This window comes from Lampetra fluviatilis, chromosome 16 (assembly GCF_964198595.1).
Source record: "Lampetra fluviatilis chromosome 16, kcLamFluv1.1, whole genome shotgun sequence".
NCBI lineage: Eukaryota > Metazoa > Chordata > Hyperoartia > Petromyzontiformes > Petromyzontidae > Lampetra > Lampetra fluviatilis.
The window spans coordinates 4,538,795-4,559,890 of record NC_136290.1 but is presented as its reverse complement, the minus strand read 5'-3'; the positions used below and the strand labels follow the sequence as shown (position 1 = coordinate 4,559,890).

The following is a 21,096-nucleotide window of genomic DNA, read 5'->3' as shown; positions in this document are numbered from 1 at the left end:
TACTCAATAAATTATATCCATGGCATAGGACTCATGCATTTTAAATGGATGCCCCATGTCCCATTGTTCTTCATGGCATCTTGCGATGCGGTTGCATTCACACGCGATATCAATCCAAATTGTGTTGTGTATCTCAGGCGAGGTATAAACCCAAGCCAAATAAATGTTTCAGTGCAACTTTGCCTTCAGTGGTGTGTCATCCAAGACAGCTTCAGCAAACTGTGATTGTTCATGTCGAGATTTTACAAATGCGATTGCTAGCTTTTTAGGCAACTTTCAATGCCACTGCCTGTGTGTTTTTTATTCGTGACTGCGGTGTATACCTCTACGATGTGTTTCTCGGGTTGTACCGCGTGCTATTCGGCGCGATATTCACCATTACACTTCATGAAGAAGCTCCCAGCGGGAAGTCAGACTTCGTGTCAAACTTTGACTTTGTGTCACACAGCACACTGCACGAACTGTCACAAACTACACTGCACGAACTGTCACATTACATACTCTTTGGTTTTTTCGGTAAAGTCACGTAGGTAAAAAATTAAAATAAATGAAAACAACTAAATTAAATCACGACGTTTCGGAGGCAACACAAGCTTCTGTCACGAAAGCTTCAAATCTAGAATGTCACAGTACACTGTCACAAACTTTGACTTTGTGGCAAACTTTGTGTCAAACTTTCTGTCAAAGCCAGACTTTGTTTCAAACATGTGAATTGATGGCCCAGTCACTGTTGACTGCAAGAAAAGCCATCACATACATATATTTGTTTTTGTCGGGCTTTTTTTTACTTAATTCAGTGCAGTTCAGCTCTGAGTGATACAAATGTTTAAATACTGTCCAGATGTTTGGTTAATTAATGTGCAACCAATAACTCTTTTCAAAGCACGAAAGGAATGCCATCTCGTGTTGGTAACGTGGCCCTTTAAAGTGACTACAGAGTCACTTTTAATGGTTTCATCTTTCCAGGCCATTAACCGGCACAATGTTGGTGCTCTGCTAATAGCGTACAAACATTCGTTTGTTCACCTCTTTGCATGACTTCAGCAAAAGGCAATAGCTTACACGTGGTTACAAAATACAAACTAAAAGAATGGGCTGTAATATTTATCATGCATCGTTCATCGGCCCATGGGCTTATATATCCACTGCTGGACAACTGCCTTTGTCAATGCCACGCCCCTTCCCTCCCTCACAATGCTGCAATGCCACAATCGTACACGACGCCTGCACACGTGTGCACGCCAGCTTTACGTTATTAAGTCCATCAGGTTTGTGACCAGTCACTTCGCACTGGTCATGTTCCACCTGCTTTCAAAACCGCCTCCATTTTTTCACTTGAACAAAAAAAAGCCCCAAAGCTAAACCCCCAGAAAATTGAGCAACTTCTGACAAATCACAAATCTTCCAATTCTTTCTAAGATCCTGGACTGTGTGGTCGGCATATTGTAGGACACATTGTCCTTAAATAGGTTTTCAGAAACCCTTCAGTCGGGTATCTTAACTGTCAATAAGATGTCCCTAACCTGCATTTGTTTTCTGATCCATGGGTTATAATGTATCTTAAATGTATCGCTGAGTAAGCTTTTTTTGCACGCTTTTCAGTTTTTGTTCAATTTTCCTTGAAATTGTTCACGTTTAAGATAGCCTATGCTATAAACTAAAATTAAAATAAAACACAGTCCAGTGATTATGCCAAGTTGTATTGAAAAGATAATGTTGCGACAAAATGAACCCACATTGATATTCCTAAAAGCTACCACTGATATTAAAGTGCTCCTTTTTCCAAGTACTTTTGTTTAAATCCACTAAAAGGACGTCGTTAGATATTTAAATTTGTATCAAAATTTTGCTTCAGTATTATAAGATACGTAATTCTAATAGCCAGTGAAGTGTCTCTTTAAAAAAGTATAGTTTGGCCATCTAGTAGATGGCCCAAACATCTCCTACCCACCCTTGTTGCCTAGACATCGAGCCTAAAAACGTCACTCAAACCGGGCAGCATAGAACTAGGCACGGACGGTGGTCGAAAATAAGTCCAGTTTAATTTGCACATCGTGATGTAGAATGAATATGAACATTTGACTTTATTTTGAATTACGAATGAGTACATCATAAATCTGTGATCCACTACTTTACGGAATATATGCTTATTAAACCAGCACTGCTTAAATGTAAATGCTCTGTTGAAGGGCAGCGTTTAAACAGATGACAGAAGATTGATTTGTATTTTTTGCCAGATAAACAGTGTTTGTTTTAAACTTAAGCACTTTAAATGAAGATGAACTACATCTCAATATTTTGATATTATTTGAGAATGTTAATGTACAAAGGTAATACAACATTATACAAAGCACAACTAAAAATGTTTTTCAATTTGAAAAAAAAAACTACGAAAATATAACAAACACCGCATATGGATAATATAAAAAATACTAGCCTACAGTCTGATTTCAACTGATTCTATAACTGCAGACTTGTTTTAGAAAAGGCTTCATATATGTTTTTACCTATTAAATTGGCATCATTGTACAGGAATTGTTAGAACTGTATATGTTTAGTTCAAAAAATTAGATAAAACACAGATAAACTCTAAATTAATTTTAAATTGTTATACGAGATAATTCATATCCGAACAAAACCACATTTAAAACACATACAAAATAATTTCAATGATCCCTTATTCCAATATGTTGTTACGATCACTGATTTGTCATAAAACATGTGATTTGTACGGTGCCAATATGTAGCAGACCCGTGCGATGTACCAAGCTAAAATTAGGCTGAATGGAAGATTACATGAGTGCATTTAAAATACAAAAATGTTCCATCAATGTAACTGATTTCGTGTGGCGTTTTTATTGTATTCTATTAAGGTCTCTGCTTTGCGAATGTGATTTTTCGACAGCTGATACACTTAAGATGATTGTACACACAATGATCCTGTGTAACGTTTTGCCGCCCGTTTGCTGGAACACACTTTTTAATGCTGCACTTTTCGAGGTGGGGCGGGGGGGGGGGATTGGTGGATCACGCAGAGACACCATCGTCTTCGACCCGCTGAATCTGTAGTACAGCAAGTAGGTCAATGACCTATCCGTACAGATCACTTTATGTATCATGGGACCTTTCCTTTCCAGGATCAAAGTATGAAAAATAAGAATAGGTTTCTAGTTGGTGTTTGAACATCTTAACAGCTCCTGTTAAATTGCCATAGAGGGTACAACCGATTCTTATTTTTCATACGTTGATACTGCCAAAAAGGTCACATGATGAAGCTGCTCAACCCGACCTCTGAATGCTCTGATACATGCATTGTCTAACACCGGTCTGACACTCGTGAGACAAGGCCATAAAGAAGGCTGTCAATGGTGTAGGCCAATAAGTTTCAAAGGCAACGCATATTTTATCAGAGCATGTTTGTTTGCATGTTCACCACAAGTACGTGCGGTTAATGCAGTTACCTGATTCGCTGCAAAAGGTTTCTATTTAATGTTTGAAAATCTTAACACCTATTATATTGCCATATATATTACACCTATTATCATTTTACGTGTACCTTTTACGAAGCATTTTCTCCAGATTTTCTAATTTCCTTTCCCACTTACTCACGAATTAATTTACCATAATTGTTTTAACTCGTATAAAACCCTCCTGGAAAATTGTGTTGCGGCTCAGTGAGGCTTTCATGAGTTAAAAAGTACAAACTCTGCATATCTCTGAAATTTGGATGAAGTCGTATTTGTTATTGCCACTTTGGCTTCGTGAGCTAAGCTTCGTGTTGCACGCCTGCAATCCAGCAACTTGGAGGCCGGAGACAGTGGAGAATGAGGATTTGTGGAACTCCAACAGCTGCTTGGGTGCAAAGAAGGAGTACAGAAAGTAGGTTTGTAAACCCATCTATCCGCACCTTTTAAATTATTGTATTCTGACAAGTAACAGTTTCTCCAGGTACTTTACCCTAAACTAAAAACAAAACTATTGTTTTTTTTTGCAGGTAAGGCCCACTGATCTATAGAGAAACGACCTGACCACAAACAAAGTGGCTAATCATGCGGACATTTATAGCAGCCAAATACTCTAAACGCATGGTGATTCTAAATGTGGAGGGGAAAAAAACCAGAGGACTTGGGGAAGAATCCACGTGACTACAGGGAGAACATGCAAACTCCAAATATACAGCAGGCTTCAGGGTCAGGGTCGAACCCACGACCTCCTGCATACCAGGCGAGATAGTTAACATCTCGCCACCGTGGTGCCCGTATCACTACCCCTATCACTACAAATAATAGTCAAAATTCAAGGCCCTCTTGAAAAAAATAGTTTTGAGACTCATTGAGGATTCCTGGATAAATTATTCCAATTGTGTGCTTAGTTTTTGACCTGTCACGGTCGGAGTCGAGTTACACAAACTAGATGACCTTGTGCTCGAGGGTCTGCCCATGGCATTTCGGTCACTACACTCTCGGTCAACATGTTGGTCGTGCAAGTGACAGTGCAGTGAAGGTGATGGCAGGGTAGCGAGAACGCGAAGTCGTTTCTTCGTCCACTCAATGTCAGGCCACTCGTTTTCATGATCTTGAACTGCACATTAAACACACAAACACAAATATCCTCCATTTAGCATTCTAGTCAATATGGACAAGTTCTGTGAGTGAGCGCATACTAAGACCAGAATGGCACCTGAAGAGATGGATGGCCCCGACCATACCCAAGCCACAATTGTCTGTCCAGTGCGGATTATTAGAAAATGCACAGAGTTTTTATTTAAGGGAAGGCCATTGTTCGCCATAGCAGAGCATCAAACTCAAGGTTATCAGGTTCACAGTGTAGTGACTTTTCACCACTGCTCTCAAAATCTCTAACACACACATGTATGCATGCTGCAATTTTTGTCCGGTTTCTCTTTATTTACATTGCTAAGAAAAACATGTAATCTAATTAACATTTACAGAGCGGCTCCACTTAAGCCGCTTGACATAGCTTACAAAAGAGGTGCCGCAATATAATTATTTAGATGGCATGGGCAAGGATTGAGGAATGAGTGACCGCGATGGAAGGGTGCTTAGAGATCACGGAAGGGAGGGACGGGAAGGAGTGGAGGGGCGAAGGGAGGGAAGAAGAAGAGAATGGGACAATAGAGAATAGGTGAGGCTTTAAGAGAAGAGCTGAATGATGTATTGATCTCAATGGTATATTTAGTGAAAACTGTACATTAAATGTTAAATGACCAATCAACATTGATTTTAAGCAATAATTAATGTTGATGGTGATGTTTTCATTAAAAGTTGAGACAGCAATGTTAATGTAATCATCTGACTCGGGGTGAATTCAGTAAATCGTGTCATTTCAGCGTCGCAATTTAATTGCATAATCGGTTCTTGTAGTAACATTGTGGCGAGTGCAGTGGCCACCAGTGGCTGCAGTGTTCATCTGAACCCATTACACAGAACATCTATACGAATAAAATACACATCGATTCTTACACGACATGTTCTAAACCGATGAGGCATTCGCAGGCTGTGGCATGGATACCGTGCAGGAGACATTTTAAATGCGCACGGGGAAACACCAGCATCACGTGTCGGCGACAGAACGTACGATAACCACGACGCGAAGCAAATGCCTGACTCGTGCAACGCACGCCAAATATGCAACGTGAAACAAATCTCCATATCTAGATCAGATCGAGCCTCCAGTTTAACCGGGTGACTTCTGTGTGTCCACCCCCACTCTGAATCCGTCCCCTCTGCTGGCCCCGTGTGAAAACAGACGCTGCCATGACCGGCGTGGAGGCCCTTCTGTAGATTCAGCCTCCATTTCCTCATCTCTCCTTACCCATTGGTCCTATCTTTTCACTCCTTTTTCTATCCTTTTCATCTTATTTCCAATTCTTTTTCCTCTCCTCTCTTCCCTTTCCCATTCGTTCTTCTTCTACCATACATTACATCTCCTCTGCATCCCGTGGGGTGCCATGGTACTTAAATAAAGTTGCGTGTCCCTTGCTAACACGACGCACACGAATACCCAACTGAAGCAAATGCCTGGGTAATTGTACCACATTGAGTCGAGGCATGGTCGAGTGAGTTATCCTCATTGTGGCTTTACTAAGCATGGTTATATTCTTGGGCTGGTTGTGGAATGGGGGGGGCAGGGAGATTCGTGGTCTTGATTGGGGGGCCAGCCACACCAACCTGGTCGAGAACCATTGTCTCACACGCGCGACTAGGCGCTTTTATTTAATAATTTCACGGCGCACCCACGCCGTATTTTAAACGAACCGTTGGGAGAGACGCACATGGAAAAGCAGGTTTTTTATTTACAGTTAAAGCTGAATATGATCACAGACCTTGGCAGCAAGATCAACTATTTATATCTGAAGTAGTGTGCTTGTGTCAGATGCTGCTTTTTGCCTCCCCCCCACCACCACCAGTGTAGTGTCACGATTTGTCGCTTATATTAGAATTGTGCTTATAATGCGTGTTCCAATATCCAGCTTCAAGTGTATCTTAGCTACAAATCGTGAGCGTTCTGCACACAAAATGAACTTACCATGTGATGACTGTTATGTAAATAGCAGCCGCAAGCCCGCACATCAATGCAATGAGCAGTGCTATCCAAAAATAGATGCTCGTTCCTGCAAAAAAACAACAATAACATTCATATTTCCATCACTTCATGTCATTATTGTTTTATAGCCAGTTACGTGACTAGGGTTGCCACGATATGATTCCTCGTGAAATTTCACGAATTGATGATTGCGGTCTGCTGATATTCGTTCCCCGTAACTTTGTAGTTGTGTTTCAAATTTGTGTTTGCATCTCTATACTTCGTGTCCGAAAACAGATCACCGAGACATTCTTCAACTGCTGTTCACTGAACTTTTTTACACTCAAAACAGCGCCGCCTTGATCTACGCATGGAATTGCATTGGGGCTATATTCTTCATCCTCAAAGTGTTACAGAATAAATCTGCTAAGTTACTTCGAGATCATTTGATCCCTCAAGCGATTTGCCGTATCCTTAAAAGCTCCTCTCTGTTCCTGCTCAAAGAACCCCTACTTTCGGAGAACCAACCTCGTTTTAAATTCCTTGCCACGTGGAGGCCCTTAACATCTAGAATAGCCAATTGAAGAAGTTTGGGATCAAACCCTTACTAGCCTTATCCTACTTTAAATCACTTTAGGACCTCAGATATTCTTTCAAGTGTACGTGCAATTGATCGCTCTGCATTGCAGGCTTTAAGTTATAAATGTGTTTTTTAATGTGATGCGTTCTTCTGATGATAGCTCAACGAAGTGACCTATCACATGGACATTTATAGCAGCCAAATACTCTAAACGCATGCTTCTAAATGTAGAGGGAAAAACTGGAGGACCCGGAGAAAAATTCACACGATCACGGGAAAAGAGACATGCACACTCCAAATATATAGGCATGAGTCGGGATCGAACCCACGACCTCCTGCATACCAGGCGAGGGAGTTAACATTTCACCAAGAAAAACGCACACAGGCATGCAGACACATCAAGGATTTATTTGTTTAAGAAAGGTCGATGCCACGAGAATACTGTGTGTTTTATGTTGCTACAACTACTTTGTTTCATCAAACCTATGTGCTTATTAACATTTTACAATTGTTTACGATTGAGAACCAAAGGGGTGCAGTCTGCAGTAAATGTTAAGAAGCACTGCTCTAGATCATCAGTACATTCACAGCCAAGCTGCCTAACCCTGTGTGACCATTGATACGTTATCTTGGAGATAACATATCTCTCCTTTTAATATGACATAGACTGACCAGAGAGAGGTTCTAGCCTTGTTAATTACACTACGTGATGTGAGCCCCCTTATATGAGCTTTGCTTACCTTTCACCTTCTTGTCTGCGGCATGCAGAAATGCTGCAAATGAAGCAGAAAAGGAGTACAGAAAAGGAAGATCAAAACAATGCAAGGAAAATTACATTCTGTCAAATCCAATGTGCCGCTGTGACACTCTCGTCAGAACACTCGATTCACAGTCATAATGTGGAGAGTTCAAATCCCAGGTGATCATCCTATGAAGAATGGATCCTGCCATTGAATTGTGGAATTTCCACCGCTGACGAAAGGCTCCCAAAGTATATGAGCATTTCCACAGTGACTTGTCCAGAATGATAAACCCCAAACTTTAATCCGTAGGTGGCTGTCCATGGCACTGTCCACACCACAACCCGCTTGCATACCACACAATTGCCTTTATTTGATTTGTTACACGCGTGGTCCCATTTAGCCAATTTGCCCGGCTAATTTACAGGGGATATCCATGGGTGCGTGAGCACAGCAGCAAGAAAAAAACAAAGACCACAATGTAAAGACGCAGCCCTGCCAATGAAGGTATTCCCGCCGCTGCAGCCTGTGACACTCACCTAGAGAGAGCTCTACAACCCATTGGAGGGTATTTCTGCCTACTTTTCAATGCTGGCCAAATGCCTTGAAAGAGGTGGGAGCAACCACAAGCGACCTACCCGTTTACCCGCTGTGGTGCTCCCACGTGCACCCACGTGCACCGCTCGGTGCCGCGGTGTCTCGATGTTATCTCCCTCGCCTAGTATGCAGGAGGTCGTGGGTTTGATCTGAAACCTGACGTCTGTGTAATTGGAGTTTGCATGTTTTCCCCATGGTCGCGTAGATTGTTCTCCCGGTCCTCTGAGTTTTCCCTCCACATTTAGAATAATGCGCTTAGAGTTTTTGGGTGTTATAAATTTACACACGATAAGCCACATCGTTGGGCTATCGTTTGTGGCCTGGTCACTTCTGAAAAAGAGCTATATAGCCCAGTAGTCCTTTCCTGGTAGAATAAACTTTTATAAATATCGTGTTTCATAGACGGGGGCAGTAATTTAAAATGTAACCAGCGACCTCTGGATTGCAGCAGCCCTACGGCGTGATGTTTCAACCTTAACAGCCCTATCACGTGATGTTTCCACCCTTAACAGCCCTACCACGTGATGTTTCCACCTTAACAGCCCTACCACGTGATGTTTCAACCCTAACAGCCCTACCACGTGATGTTTCAACCCTATCAGCCCTACCACGTGATGTTTCAACCTTAACAGCCCTACCACGTGATGTTTCCACCTTAACAGCCCAACCACGTGATGTCTCCACCTTCACAGCCCTACCACGTGATGTTTCCACCTTAACAGCCATACCACGTGTTGTTTCCACCTTCAGGCCTTTCTAGTGGAGCTTTGAAGCTGTATGAGTCCGTGCGTGAGGCTTAATGCAAATTACCTTTGATAGCCTTCATGTGCTTGTCTAAGACATAATCTTTAAGAAAAAATGAGAAAACAATGGGTTAAGCAAGAAATATTATGTTAATGACATATTTAAAATTACACATTCATAATAATAATCACGACCTTTGGTCAATCCACTGCTGGATGGAGACCTCCCCATGCTATATATGTGATTAGGTTTGTTTGACCAAACTTCATCATACTGGTTCGTGTGTGAGCCCAGTACTGTTTCAGATGTTACCACGGATGTTAGCAGTGGTCAGGAGTTGAACCCTTATATGAGTAAGCCTCCTATAAGGGGGCTGACATCCTTTTAAGTGATTATACGATTCAGGATATGTAATACATTTTAGTGATTTTTTTTCATGAAATAGTTTTTTGCTAATTTCATGAAAACAATAAAATTAATATTTAAAAAACAACTTCTAACTTGCTTCTTTAACTTGCATCAGTTTCTCGCCTGAAAATAAGAGCACGAAAAGACAGCCGAGCACAGAATAAAGCGCCGTTTTTACACACTTTTATTTAACTTGCTCCGTTGTCTGTAATATCTTCGAATCTACAAAGCCTAACGAGCCGAACTGTTGTACACACGGACTCATCGTCTCGTGTGACAATGCAAGATTTAATTTAACGGACCGCTCCAGGTCCCGCCAATCCTGAGTCTCTTTGTGTTTTTTTTTGTTTTCTGTAGATGCTTTTTCGACGGTCTCTTTTGAACCCAGCCCGTCGTCGACGCGTGGTGAGTTTGCTCACGAACTCTGTCCTTATCTTGCAATCTCCCTCCAGAGCACATTTCTCAAGCAAAGTTGGGAAAGCAGCCCGCACCCCCCCCCCCCCCACAGGATTTTCATCACAGCTCACAACGACGAAGATTCGTTGCTTTTTATTTAAAACGAAAATGCATATTTCTGGAATCTTATTTATTTATTTTTACCCACCCCTTAAGTACCACCTGTTTGGCCATATTTACCACGCTGGTTCGGGGTGAGTTGGCAAAGGGATGGGGACAGGACCAGTCCCATTCGAATATCACTTGCGACTGATGCTAGCCGTGAGGAACGAAACACGGGGCACTGGATTCGAAGCACAGTGTGATAACCACTGTGTCAATGTTCCGGCCCTATGTATAGGTGTATAAGAACACAATATCATTAAAATAATCGTAACAAACTGGTTTAGTTTCTTAGAAAATGCAAAAACATGGGATTATGTTACCATAAAACCAGAATAGTCATTTTTAACTAACTATTTTTCAAAAGGGACCGCCAACACTATACAAACAGGGCGTAGAGTGTGAGTACTCCCACCTCTTCGAAGACGTTCGGTCTACGTGGAAGAGTAGGCCAAAAATGCCCTCTAGGGGGGCTCTCTAGAGCTCCCTCTCGTTGAGGCTCCTTCTGCCAACAATGGCATGAGCGAGACATTGCAGGGCTGTGCCTTTTACCAGATGTGCAGTTGATTGATATAAAAATGCACGTTTCGTATACCCGCTGTGGCGTTGGCGTCTATCACATTCAACGTGCTGTTGCCCACTCCCATTGCGGCGGTGGTTGTTGTCGATGAGTTTGAGTCAGGGACGACATTCTTCCATATGATGGTCACGGTGATGTCAGACTTGTTGCAGTATTTTACACCCATTTCTGTTGGGGGGGGGGAGGGTAGGGGAAGTAAAAACAAGTACAAAACGTGAACACGCATTAAACATCCAAATTGATTTCACTTTTTCTCCACAACTATTTGCCATATATTCGCACGTACAAAGAATACAAGTACAATCTGGCATTATGCTGCACCAAATCAGACATTTCCCGACATGGCCTGTTAATTAATGTGTTAATTAGTTGCCAATTGTTATCTTGTCACATTTTGGAAAATGACTAACCATAAATGCTCAACGAATAGGTTGTTCCCCTGTCTCTTGTACTCACCACTGCCAAATGGGAGCAGGGGAGATGATAGCCTGGCCCAGAGGTTGGCAACCAAAACAACAAGAAGAGCCATACTCTTCAGCTGCCTCAATGTCAGCTAAATGCAAAGATAACCTGATTTCCAAGTTCAACCTCCTTTCCAAGAAGAAACCAGAATCCACACATTAAAAAGTTAGACGTTGACAAGATTGATTTGAAGCATTCGTAACTGCAGGAATCCATACTATTTGTTTTTTTCGGTAAAGTCACGTAGGTAGAAAAAAATAATAGATCACGACGTTTCAATCGCAACGCAAGCAATTGTTATCAAGCGGAAGAAAGAGGATGTTCACCAGGCTCTCAAGACGAATGGATATTCAGACTACACAATGCGTAAAGCTCTCACCCCAACCGTTAGGAAAGAATCATCTGAGGACCCAATCAAAACCATCACCTTGCCATACATAGCAGGGGTCACCAAAAAGATTTCCAAAATCATGAGTAAACACAAGATCCAGGTTCGATTTAACACAGTACATACAATTCGTGACCTGATCCCATCTGTGAAGGATGTGATGCCTGACATGCAATACCCCGGAGTCAACAAATTAAGCTGTGTCTGCAGCAGTAGTTACATTGGGAAAACTAAGCGACGTGTCATGGACCGTGTTCGTGAACATAAGGCAGATTTGAAACACGGTAGGATGAATACCTCGGCCGTGGTTGATCATTGTTTTAATGCGGTTGGCTCACACGAAATTTGTTTTCTTTAAGACGAAGGTACTTTGCAAACCCACTGGCTATCAACAAAGATTCGTTCATGAAGCCATCCATATAGACAGACATTGACACAATTTCAACCGAGAAGATGGGTACAAACTGAGCAATCACTGGAAGGACGTTATCAACCAGTTTAAGTCATAACTGGCTGTTATGTTGCCATTTCAGCACTGTCCGTTGCTCACCAGTTTTTTCACCCCCCCCCCCATCACATTAACATAACCTTCTCCAACCTACATGTAACAAGCCCACCGTTTTTTAATCCCTGACATTAACATAAGCTCCTCCGCCCATGCTGCCCCAGGGCCCCTGTGCCCCGCCCACTCCGTTCTGACACTTGGGCTACACCCATTTTAAACACCTTTATAAACAGTTTGCCTTTAGAGGCGAACCCCTCTTTCTTCTCCAGCTGATAGTTTTTTGTTATTTTCTTTGAACCTATCTACGTGACTTTAATGAAGGACCCAAAGAATATGAATCCCTGCAGTCACGAAAGCTTTAAGTCAATATTTATGAAGAGCCATGTTTCTCGAATTTGGTAAAAAAAAATAATCTATATTTTAAGAGCCGCAATGCAATGTAAATATGAGACGGTGGTCTTTCATAAATAACGTCACAAAGCCACATACGTCTCCGGAGCCACAGGTTGCCGAAACTTGGCCTAGCCTGTTCACCTAATTGTCATCATCATTGTCAGGAATTATCAATCCACTGTTGTATGATGGCCTTCCCAAGTGACTGCCACCTCATACGGTCTGACAATGCAACAATCCATCCAGCACCTGGTCAAGAAATCAATTCATCGCTCTATCTTCCCAGACGTTCCATAACTAGGTGCCACTCCATTATTATTCTTGACCATTTGTCTATGATTCCTTAAAGCAATATGTCCTGATAGCGTGATAATTTTTGCTCATTCTGCGTGATCCGTTCTTTTACAAGAAACATGAGAAATGTTGTCATGCAGGCGGTCGAAAATTTACGATGGTCCAATTTACAATGATCCACATTTACGACGTCTGTATAATGGCCCCATGAATCGATTTACGACGTACCTTCTGACACGACTCCTAAACGCATTTGAACAGAATCGGTCTGGTTTCCCTTGTGACTTGGCGTGGAACTTTTTATTATTCTCAAGTGTGTGTTGTGGATTTTGACCTCTTAAACTCTGTTCAGCATGGCTGATCAGCGGAAAAACACGTTTTCACTGTTTATACTGCCTAAGGAAAAATAGGGGTCAGAGTTATGATGACCGGCCTTTCCGAAAAGCATTGCGTCATAAAAGCAGAGACCGCCCGTGATTTCCTTGATACGTTTTGATGAATTCCTTTCTTGTAATTTCCATGACCCCAGGCCACTCTTGGACATTAGACTTTCCTGGTTCATCAAGTTCTTAACTGGTTAACAAGACAAACCAACAAACAACAAAAATCTGTCCGCCTCTACAAGAGTGGAGTGGCTTCCAATGAACTTTAGCTCTCCCTACCCTCCTCCAACCCCACGGAAAGGCTGTCTGGACGATACTGAAGAAATCCATTGATTGAGTGGGCACCATGGTGGCTATATGTCAACTACCTCGCCTGAAATGCAGGAGGTCGTGGGTTTTATCCCTACCCTGACCCTGTAAGTTTGGAGTTTGCATCTTCTGCCCGTGGTCGCGTGGATTTGTTTCTGGGTCCTCTGGTTTCTCCCTCCACATTTAGAATCAACGTGCATTTAGAGTATTTGGCTACTATACATTTCCACGTGATAAGCCACTTCGTTGAACTGTCATTTTTATTAGCCAGGTTGCTTCTAAAAAAGAGCTATATAGCTCAGTGGGCTTTAGTTGGTTAAAAAAACAATGAGTTTAAATAGTTTGGTTTAGATTGACTTTACATATGGTTCACCAAGTTAGAACCCACTGGATAATGAGTCTCTGATATGAGGGTCACCCAGACGAACAAGCGACGGCACGTATGATATGAGAGGTCGGACAGGGCAAGGAAGAGCATTCCGCTCCGTTTCAATATTGTCCTTAGAATATCTGAAAATCTGAAAAATGTTTTATCCTAAACTTGTCCCAAGTGGAACTGTAACAGGCAGTGTCTTGCAGTCATCACATGTAATTTTGCTTCGTCGGCAAATAATATAGATAATTGCGCGTTAAGGTTGGGTTTCTTTTATAACGGAACGTGCAATGCGCGTGAGCAGTGCATGGTTTTTACCGCTACTGTTGAAGCAGTAGGCATCGAAAGACTTGTTCTGCTGGCTCTCATATATCAGCAAGCCGATTTGCCCCCTTGCGCACGTGTCCTGTGGCTTGTGTCTTGGGATAACGTACTTCCCGTCAGCGGTCCATCCGTACCTGAGCAAAGACGAAATGAAATGGAATGAGAACACATTTGTCGCAGGTGCCCCTTGCTCGTACGGTGCCGAATTTCATTGTCCACAGGGTGTTTAAATCTTTCATTGATTTGTGCGATTAATTGAAATTCTCACACTCGCCATATATGCATCGAATCACGTTCTAAGGGTCAAATATGGACACTTTGTACAGGTCAATATATGCTATAAACTATAGGTAGAGAATCATGAGCCCGAGTTTGTTTGGCTTATAGTTAAAGTTCCCAGCCTTTAATTGTGTTGAGTTTTTTAAAGTATTCTTTTTGTCCTTCCTTTATTTTTGTCTGTAAACGAATGTCGTCGTATTTTTATTGTTTAACCTTCTCGACTGGGTCGTTATTCTTGTATCATGTAAAGCACGTACCGATATTCGCTATTTGTATCACGACCTATGTAACCATGATTGTAACTAGACCTACGAATTAAAATAGTTTATTTTTTTTTTTACCATGTAAGGCCCACTGAGCTATGTAGCTCTTTTTCAGAAACGACCTGGCCACAAATGATATCTCAACTTAATAGCTTATCATGTGGAAATTTATATAGCAACCAAATACTCTAAACGCGTGTGGATTCTAAATGTCGAGAGAAACACCAGATGACCCGGAGAAAAATCGATGCGACCATCGAGAGAACATGCAAATTCCAAATATACAGGCGTCAGGGTCTGGATCGAACCGACAAACTCCTATATACCAGGTGGGGCAGTTGACATTTCGCCACCGCGGCACCCATATTTATCCATATTCCCATGGCAGGGACAAGTTTATCCATGGGACAACCATTGGACAAACACTATTGACTTCGCACAAGTGGTGAACATAATTCCATGTCACAGGGATGATAATACTGATGACCTCAGTCAACAACTGACTGACTATGGAATTCGCAACCTTCTGATTGTGAGTCAACAACTTTGACCACAGTGCTACCTGGCAGGATAATATGATAGGTCACTGAAGCAGTAGACATTACATCTGTAATATCCACTTGCGGTGATAGAAAGGTATATATGTGCGTGTGTGTGTAGCGGTGGCGCATTTTTTATTTGTTACATACACGGTTCCCAGTTGCTCGGCTACTTTACAACGGGAATCTGTGGTGCGTGGGCATAGCAACAACAAAAACAAAGACCCATCCACGATCCATCCTGGCTATAACCAAGCTAGATTGTGTGAGGAGCTCTCAGATCATTGAGAGATCTGGACACAGTTTCACGAGTACACTCCGCTGGGGCAGGCAAGGGTATATTGGCTGAGTCACGTTGCCAGCATCCCATAGCGACCGCATGCCCAAGCAGCTTCTGTTTGGTTGGATTGAGGGGGGTGAATGGGCATGGCACGGTATGAATAAGAGTTGGGCTGCTGTGGCACAGGAGCACTTGGAGCTGGTTGGACTTGCCGATGACTGCTACCAGTGATGTCAAGATCATCCTGTGAATGGGCTAATGAATAACGCGACTGGGCAATTGGTGGGCAGGTGCAATCCAGCCACAGCAGGAGGCAGAAAAGCAAATATTCACCCCAGAGAGCAGAGCACCAGGCAGCCAAAACACAACTAGTTGCTACATTGGGGCGTGCTCGTGCTGCACCTGTCAAGTCACCCTTGTCCACTAACGCACAAAGTTTGTCTGTGCCATGACCTGGGGACCCATGAGTCATTCCCACTTAACGGGGCCTCAACGTGAACCTTTCCTCTTCTTGGTTCTTTCGGTAAAGTCACGTAGAAGGCAAATAATAAAATAATAATAAAACATAATAAAATACAATTCTCACGATGTTTCGGCCACAACGCAAGCAGCCGTCCTCAGGTGAAGGATGGCTGCTAGCGTTGTGGCCGAAACGTCGTGAGAATTGTATTTTATTATGTTTCATTTTTCTTTCCTTCTACGTGACTTTACCGAAAGAACCAAGAAGATGAATCCCTGCAGTCACGAAATCTTTAAATCGAAATTGAACCTTTCCTTGTGTTGTTGTTATTGATGCTGTGCGTGTGTGGGGTGGGCTATTGTTGCTGTTGTTGAACCCTTCATTTAACCAAGAGATACAATAAACCGAGTGGGGCGCATGAAACAGCATTGCCTCATTTACAAGGGCGATCTGGGTTGCATCAAAACCAATTTAACAACATCAATTCAACCAATGTATACTAAATTTGGAAATTATTTAATGCAGTACGATGCGATTAAATCCAAATAAAATAAAGGTACATTGCCCTAAAATTTACAAAATTATAAACAATATGACATGAATTCTAGATTTGAAGCTTTCGTGACTGCAAGGAATCATATTCTTAGGTTTTTTCGGTAAAGTCACGTAGGTAAAACATCAAAATTAATGAAAATAAAATAAAATAAAAACAAAAATAAAAAACAAAAATCACGACGTTTCGGAGGCAACACAAGTCTCCGTCATCAGGTGGGACCGTCACAGCCAGATTAGCTGCATCAAGTGAGGCAATGATTCAAGATGTAATCCCTTAAAAGTGAGTTGAGGGGGGAGGAGAGGGAGGGGGGAGCTCATCAGAATATGGTAGCCAATGAATGGAACGTATCGGGAGGGAGGGGGGGCGGGGCCCCGCCCCCCTCCCTCCCGATACGTTCATATTCTGATGAGCTCCCCCCTCCCTCTCCTCCCCCCTCAACTCACTTTTAAGGGATTACATCTTGAACCATTGCCTCACTTGATGCAGCTAATCTGGCTGTGACGGCCCCACCTGATGACGGAGACTTGTGTTGCCTCCGAAACGTCGTGATTTTTGTTTTTATTTTTGTTTTTATTTTATTTCATTTTCATTAATTTTGATGTTTTACCTACGTGACTTTACCGAAAAAACCTAAGAATATAATATGACATAACTTCTATACAGGAAAGTGACTAGATTAAAACGTAACAGGTGAGGGAGAACATTGCACACAAATAAAATGTAAATAAAATTGCTGAGGCAGCCAGGAAAACAACGAATAACGAATTCAACGTATAATGCACTTCGCAGTATTTGCTCACTCTTGAAGAGAGAGGGGCACTCAGAGGCGCGAAGAACCACAGACGAGTGGGAAGGCAGCCGCCAGGCGGTGAGCTGGCACCAATAATTGCCAAAGTTCTGCGGTCCCCTAATTATCAAGGTGTTTACAGCCAATTAACGAGTGTTCACATGTGGGAGGAAATCGGAGCACCCCGAAAAATACACACGTGCGAGGGGCAACACTCTATCCCATGCGGACGGACGAGATGGATTCCACATTTCGCTGCACCGCCATCCCCTGGCGAGCCAGGCCGTGGCAAACCCTCTGGCGACACCAACGGGAAGGGAGTTTCGCCACATTTGTGCGATCCACAAACCCCCCCGATCGCTGTTGCCTCCACAGTGCTGGGTGAGAGGTAGCAGGCACGCGCGGCAGGCAGCAGCCACCACCGCCGCCCGGCTATTAAAACGAACGCAGTCGATGTGAAGGCACCGGGGCAGCATCTCTTACCGGCACGTCTCGTAGCCTACGTTGTACGCTTGCTCTAGCTCTTCGCTGGTGGCCAGCGTGTAGTTTAGGAGGCTGCACACTTCTATGGCTTTGTCCAGGGTGAAGCTGTAGTTTCCTTTCACGAGGACAATCCCATACCTGCAATTTCCATCGATCACTGCACAGAGAACTGAAGTGTTAGGATACATGTGGGCCAACAACAACAGCAACACTACATAACAAAACAGTATTTTTTGTTATTTTAAGGCATCTGGAGAGCGATCACACCTCCGATTAGCACAGTTGGCTACGTACGGTGCGAAAGAAGTTGAAGTACGTACGCAACATGCCACCAAGTTACACTTCAAAGTATACCGAAACGGGGAACATTGTCAATTATAGGAAAAGGCAAGCCGGACACTTTCACAAATACAGCTTAGATGATCGTAAGATGTGAACTGACCGTTAAGCAACATAAATCAATCCATCATAAAAGTAAAATACCATTATAGATGTCCACAAATTTAGCAATGGAATAACTTAGCATAGTAATGATGCAGCCGTTTACAATGGTCCACGCACAGTGCTTATCGAAGCCGGTGGAAACTAACTTCGTTGTGGGTGGGAAAAAAACATCGCACGCTGCCTTTTATTTGTTCTTCCCCCGCACCTCCGATTAGCACGGTTGGCCACGTACGGTGCAAAAGAAGTTCAACACACGTACTGCCCATAGACTCAACACTGCCCATAGACTCAACACTGCCCATAGACTCAACACTGCCCATAGACTCAACACTGCCCATAGACTCAACACTACCCATAGACTCAACACTGCCCATAGACTCAACACTGCACCTCCGATTAACACGGTTGGCTACATACGGTGCTAAAGTTCAACATACATTCCGTACTACCCATAGACGAACACTGCCAATTGACTCTACACTGCACTGCTGATTAGCACGGTTGGTTCCGTACGGTGGGAAAGAAGTTCAACATACAGTACATACACACATACATTTCTGACTTTCAGGTAAAGGAGCAGCCCTGCAATTTGCTTACTCACGCCACTGCTGGAAGAAGGGCCTCTGCTAGAGAGATCTCTAAAGAGGTGTCTCGGGGGGGGGGCGTATTTCGCCGACTCACACGCTGGCCAGACGCCTTGGTAGAGGGGGTAACACCCTCACTCCACAACGCCACAGGCGACCTGCCGATCGACTCGGCGTGGTGGCGAACCCATCTATAGAGCTGCTGGGTGGACAGAGGCCGCGGAGTTGAGGGGTTGAGAAACTCGCCCCATTGTTTCAACTGCCGCGCCGGGAAATCCAATTGAACCGGCGACCTCTGGGGTTGTAAGTCCAGCGTGGCTAACCATTGCAACACAGTAGCAGCGACCCTGCGAATATTACTTAAACAATTAAGAATAATAACTTACCGTGGGTTGCGATGATATGCCGCCTAATGTGATCTTTCCAGGCTTACAATGTGCATCACTCTTAACTGAACCAAGTTGACTCATTATGAATGTACAAGCAGTAGGAAAATTGCCTCAGTTTGACCCGCATGACGACTTCTTGGCTTCTTTAGAAATGGGTAAAATCATTACATATATTTAAAATGTAATAATACGTAAAACTGCCCACGTTTTAACATATTAGTATCACAGCCTGTGCACTGCGCATGTCACATTGCGACATACCGTATAAGCAGTAAGACTCACTTAGATTGAGCTTCTTGAGTTACGACTACGCTGCAACATTATTAACGCGTATAATAATAATTTGACAATTTGAAACCGTTTAACATCCCTTTGGCAATCCACTGCTGGATGAAGGCATCCCCATGCTGCATCAGCCATGGGGGTTGTTTTGCCATAATTCATCATGCTGGTTAGTCTGGGGACCCCAGTACTGGTTCAGATATCGCCAGGAGTTCAAAAGTACAGTGGACTGACCACTGCACTGCACGTTACACCGCTGCGTTATTTCGCAATCCGAATATTAGTTGAATTGTAAATATGCTGATCATTATTATTCTTAAACGTGACGAAAGTTTCTTTCCGATTCAGAAAACGCGTAATTTTTTCCTTATGTCTTGAATCAAGCGGCTTTTTTCGTTTGTATCAATGCTAATTAAATAATAAACATACGTAGGAACAACAACAAAGCGCCTTACCTATTTGTTCTCTTGCGTACGTCAGTATCTTGGCTGAAACTAAGACCACGGCGAGACAGCCGAACACAGAGAAACGAGCCATCGTCGTAGGCGCCATTACGTTCGATGGCAGATTCGTTCGGAGGAAGCACACGGCCCGTTTGATGCGTTGCGAATTGCTCATGCACTGTGTGTTCCTTATCGTTGAATCTCTCTTCAAAAAACGTTTCTCAAGCACAGTTGGGAAATGAGCTCTCCAAAGCCTCTCCGGAATTTCCATCACAGCTCGCACCAAAGGAACATTCGTTGTTGCTTGCGTTAAAATGAAAATAGATATCACTAGAATTGAATCTCCCCCCCCTCCACCTCATGGATCACCTGTTCAAGGTGGCTGGTTGCTAATGGGCCTCCCTAGGACACAAGGAACGTTAGGCCAACGTTGGGTCAAGCGGTTCCAACCGGGTGCCAACGTTGGTCCAACGTTAACACGTTTACTGGGTCATGACATCTGTGTTAGAACAGTGAGCCAACGCCAATGTGACCAGGTGCTCAAGTGTTATGAGTTTATGGTCTCAACCCAGTCACCGATGACTACATGAGATAAACTTCACAGCGTTTTGTAACCAAATTCAGCACAGTTCGGCTCTAATGGCTGATGACTTTTAAATACACCATTAAAGAGGATACCACCGACTGCATCCTATATCGGATGCAGTAAGTGGTCCTCCAGGCATTGGCACAACATTTGACTATTGGTACCACCCGGAGTGGCAAATGCTAAAAATAATTTTCTTGAAGAGTTGTGTAAATCACAAATACGTACGACAGAAAGGTCATCGTGGTAACGTATCAGGAATAAAATGTTGATGGCTTCTGATCGGTGTCTATCCTTGACAGAAAGCGTAAAGGCATATTCATTTTTTCATCATCTTGATGCTGGAAAAAAGTATTCCCATGACGGCTCGACCAGAGCCATTAATGCCTTGATATTTGCATTGTCTTTGTGTTGTTCGCCTTGTGGCCTTCTGTGGTCGAACACTGTTGAGACAAGACCATAAAGGAGACTGTCTCTGGTATAGGCCAATCAGTTTGAAGGGCAATGCATACATTATTATTATCAAAGCATGTTTGT

General features: G+C 43.0%; 1 protein-coding gene across 1 annotated transcript; it reads right to left on the bottom strand.

Annotated features, from left to right (window-relative positions):
• Positions 1-2,023: 2,023 nt before the first annotated feature.
• On the bottom strand, positions 2,024-20,129 carry LOC144936393 (lymphatic vessel endothelial hyaluronic acid receptor 1-like). Its single transcript, XM_078863443.1, has 8 exons — positions 19,986-20,129; positions 17,832-17,988; positions 14,179-14,318; positions 10,769-10,921; positions 9,274-9,309; positions 7,867-7,899; positions 6,550-6,634; positions 2,024-4,581 (listed from the first exon to the last, which is right to left on the bottom strand). The coding sequence occupies exons 1-8, from the start codon at positions 20,080-20,082 to the stop codon at positions 4,569-4,571; spliced, it is 714 nt and encodes a 237-aa protein (XP_078719569.1). The 5' UTR covers positions 20,083-20,129; the 3' UTR covers positions 2,024-4,568.
• Positions 20,130-21,096: the final 967 nt, after the last annotated feature.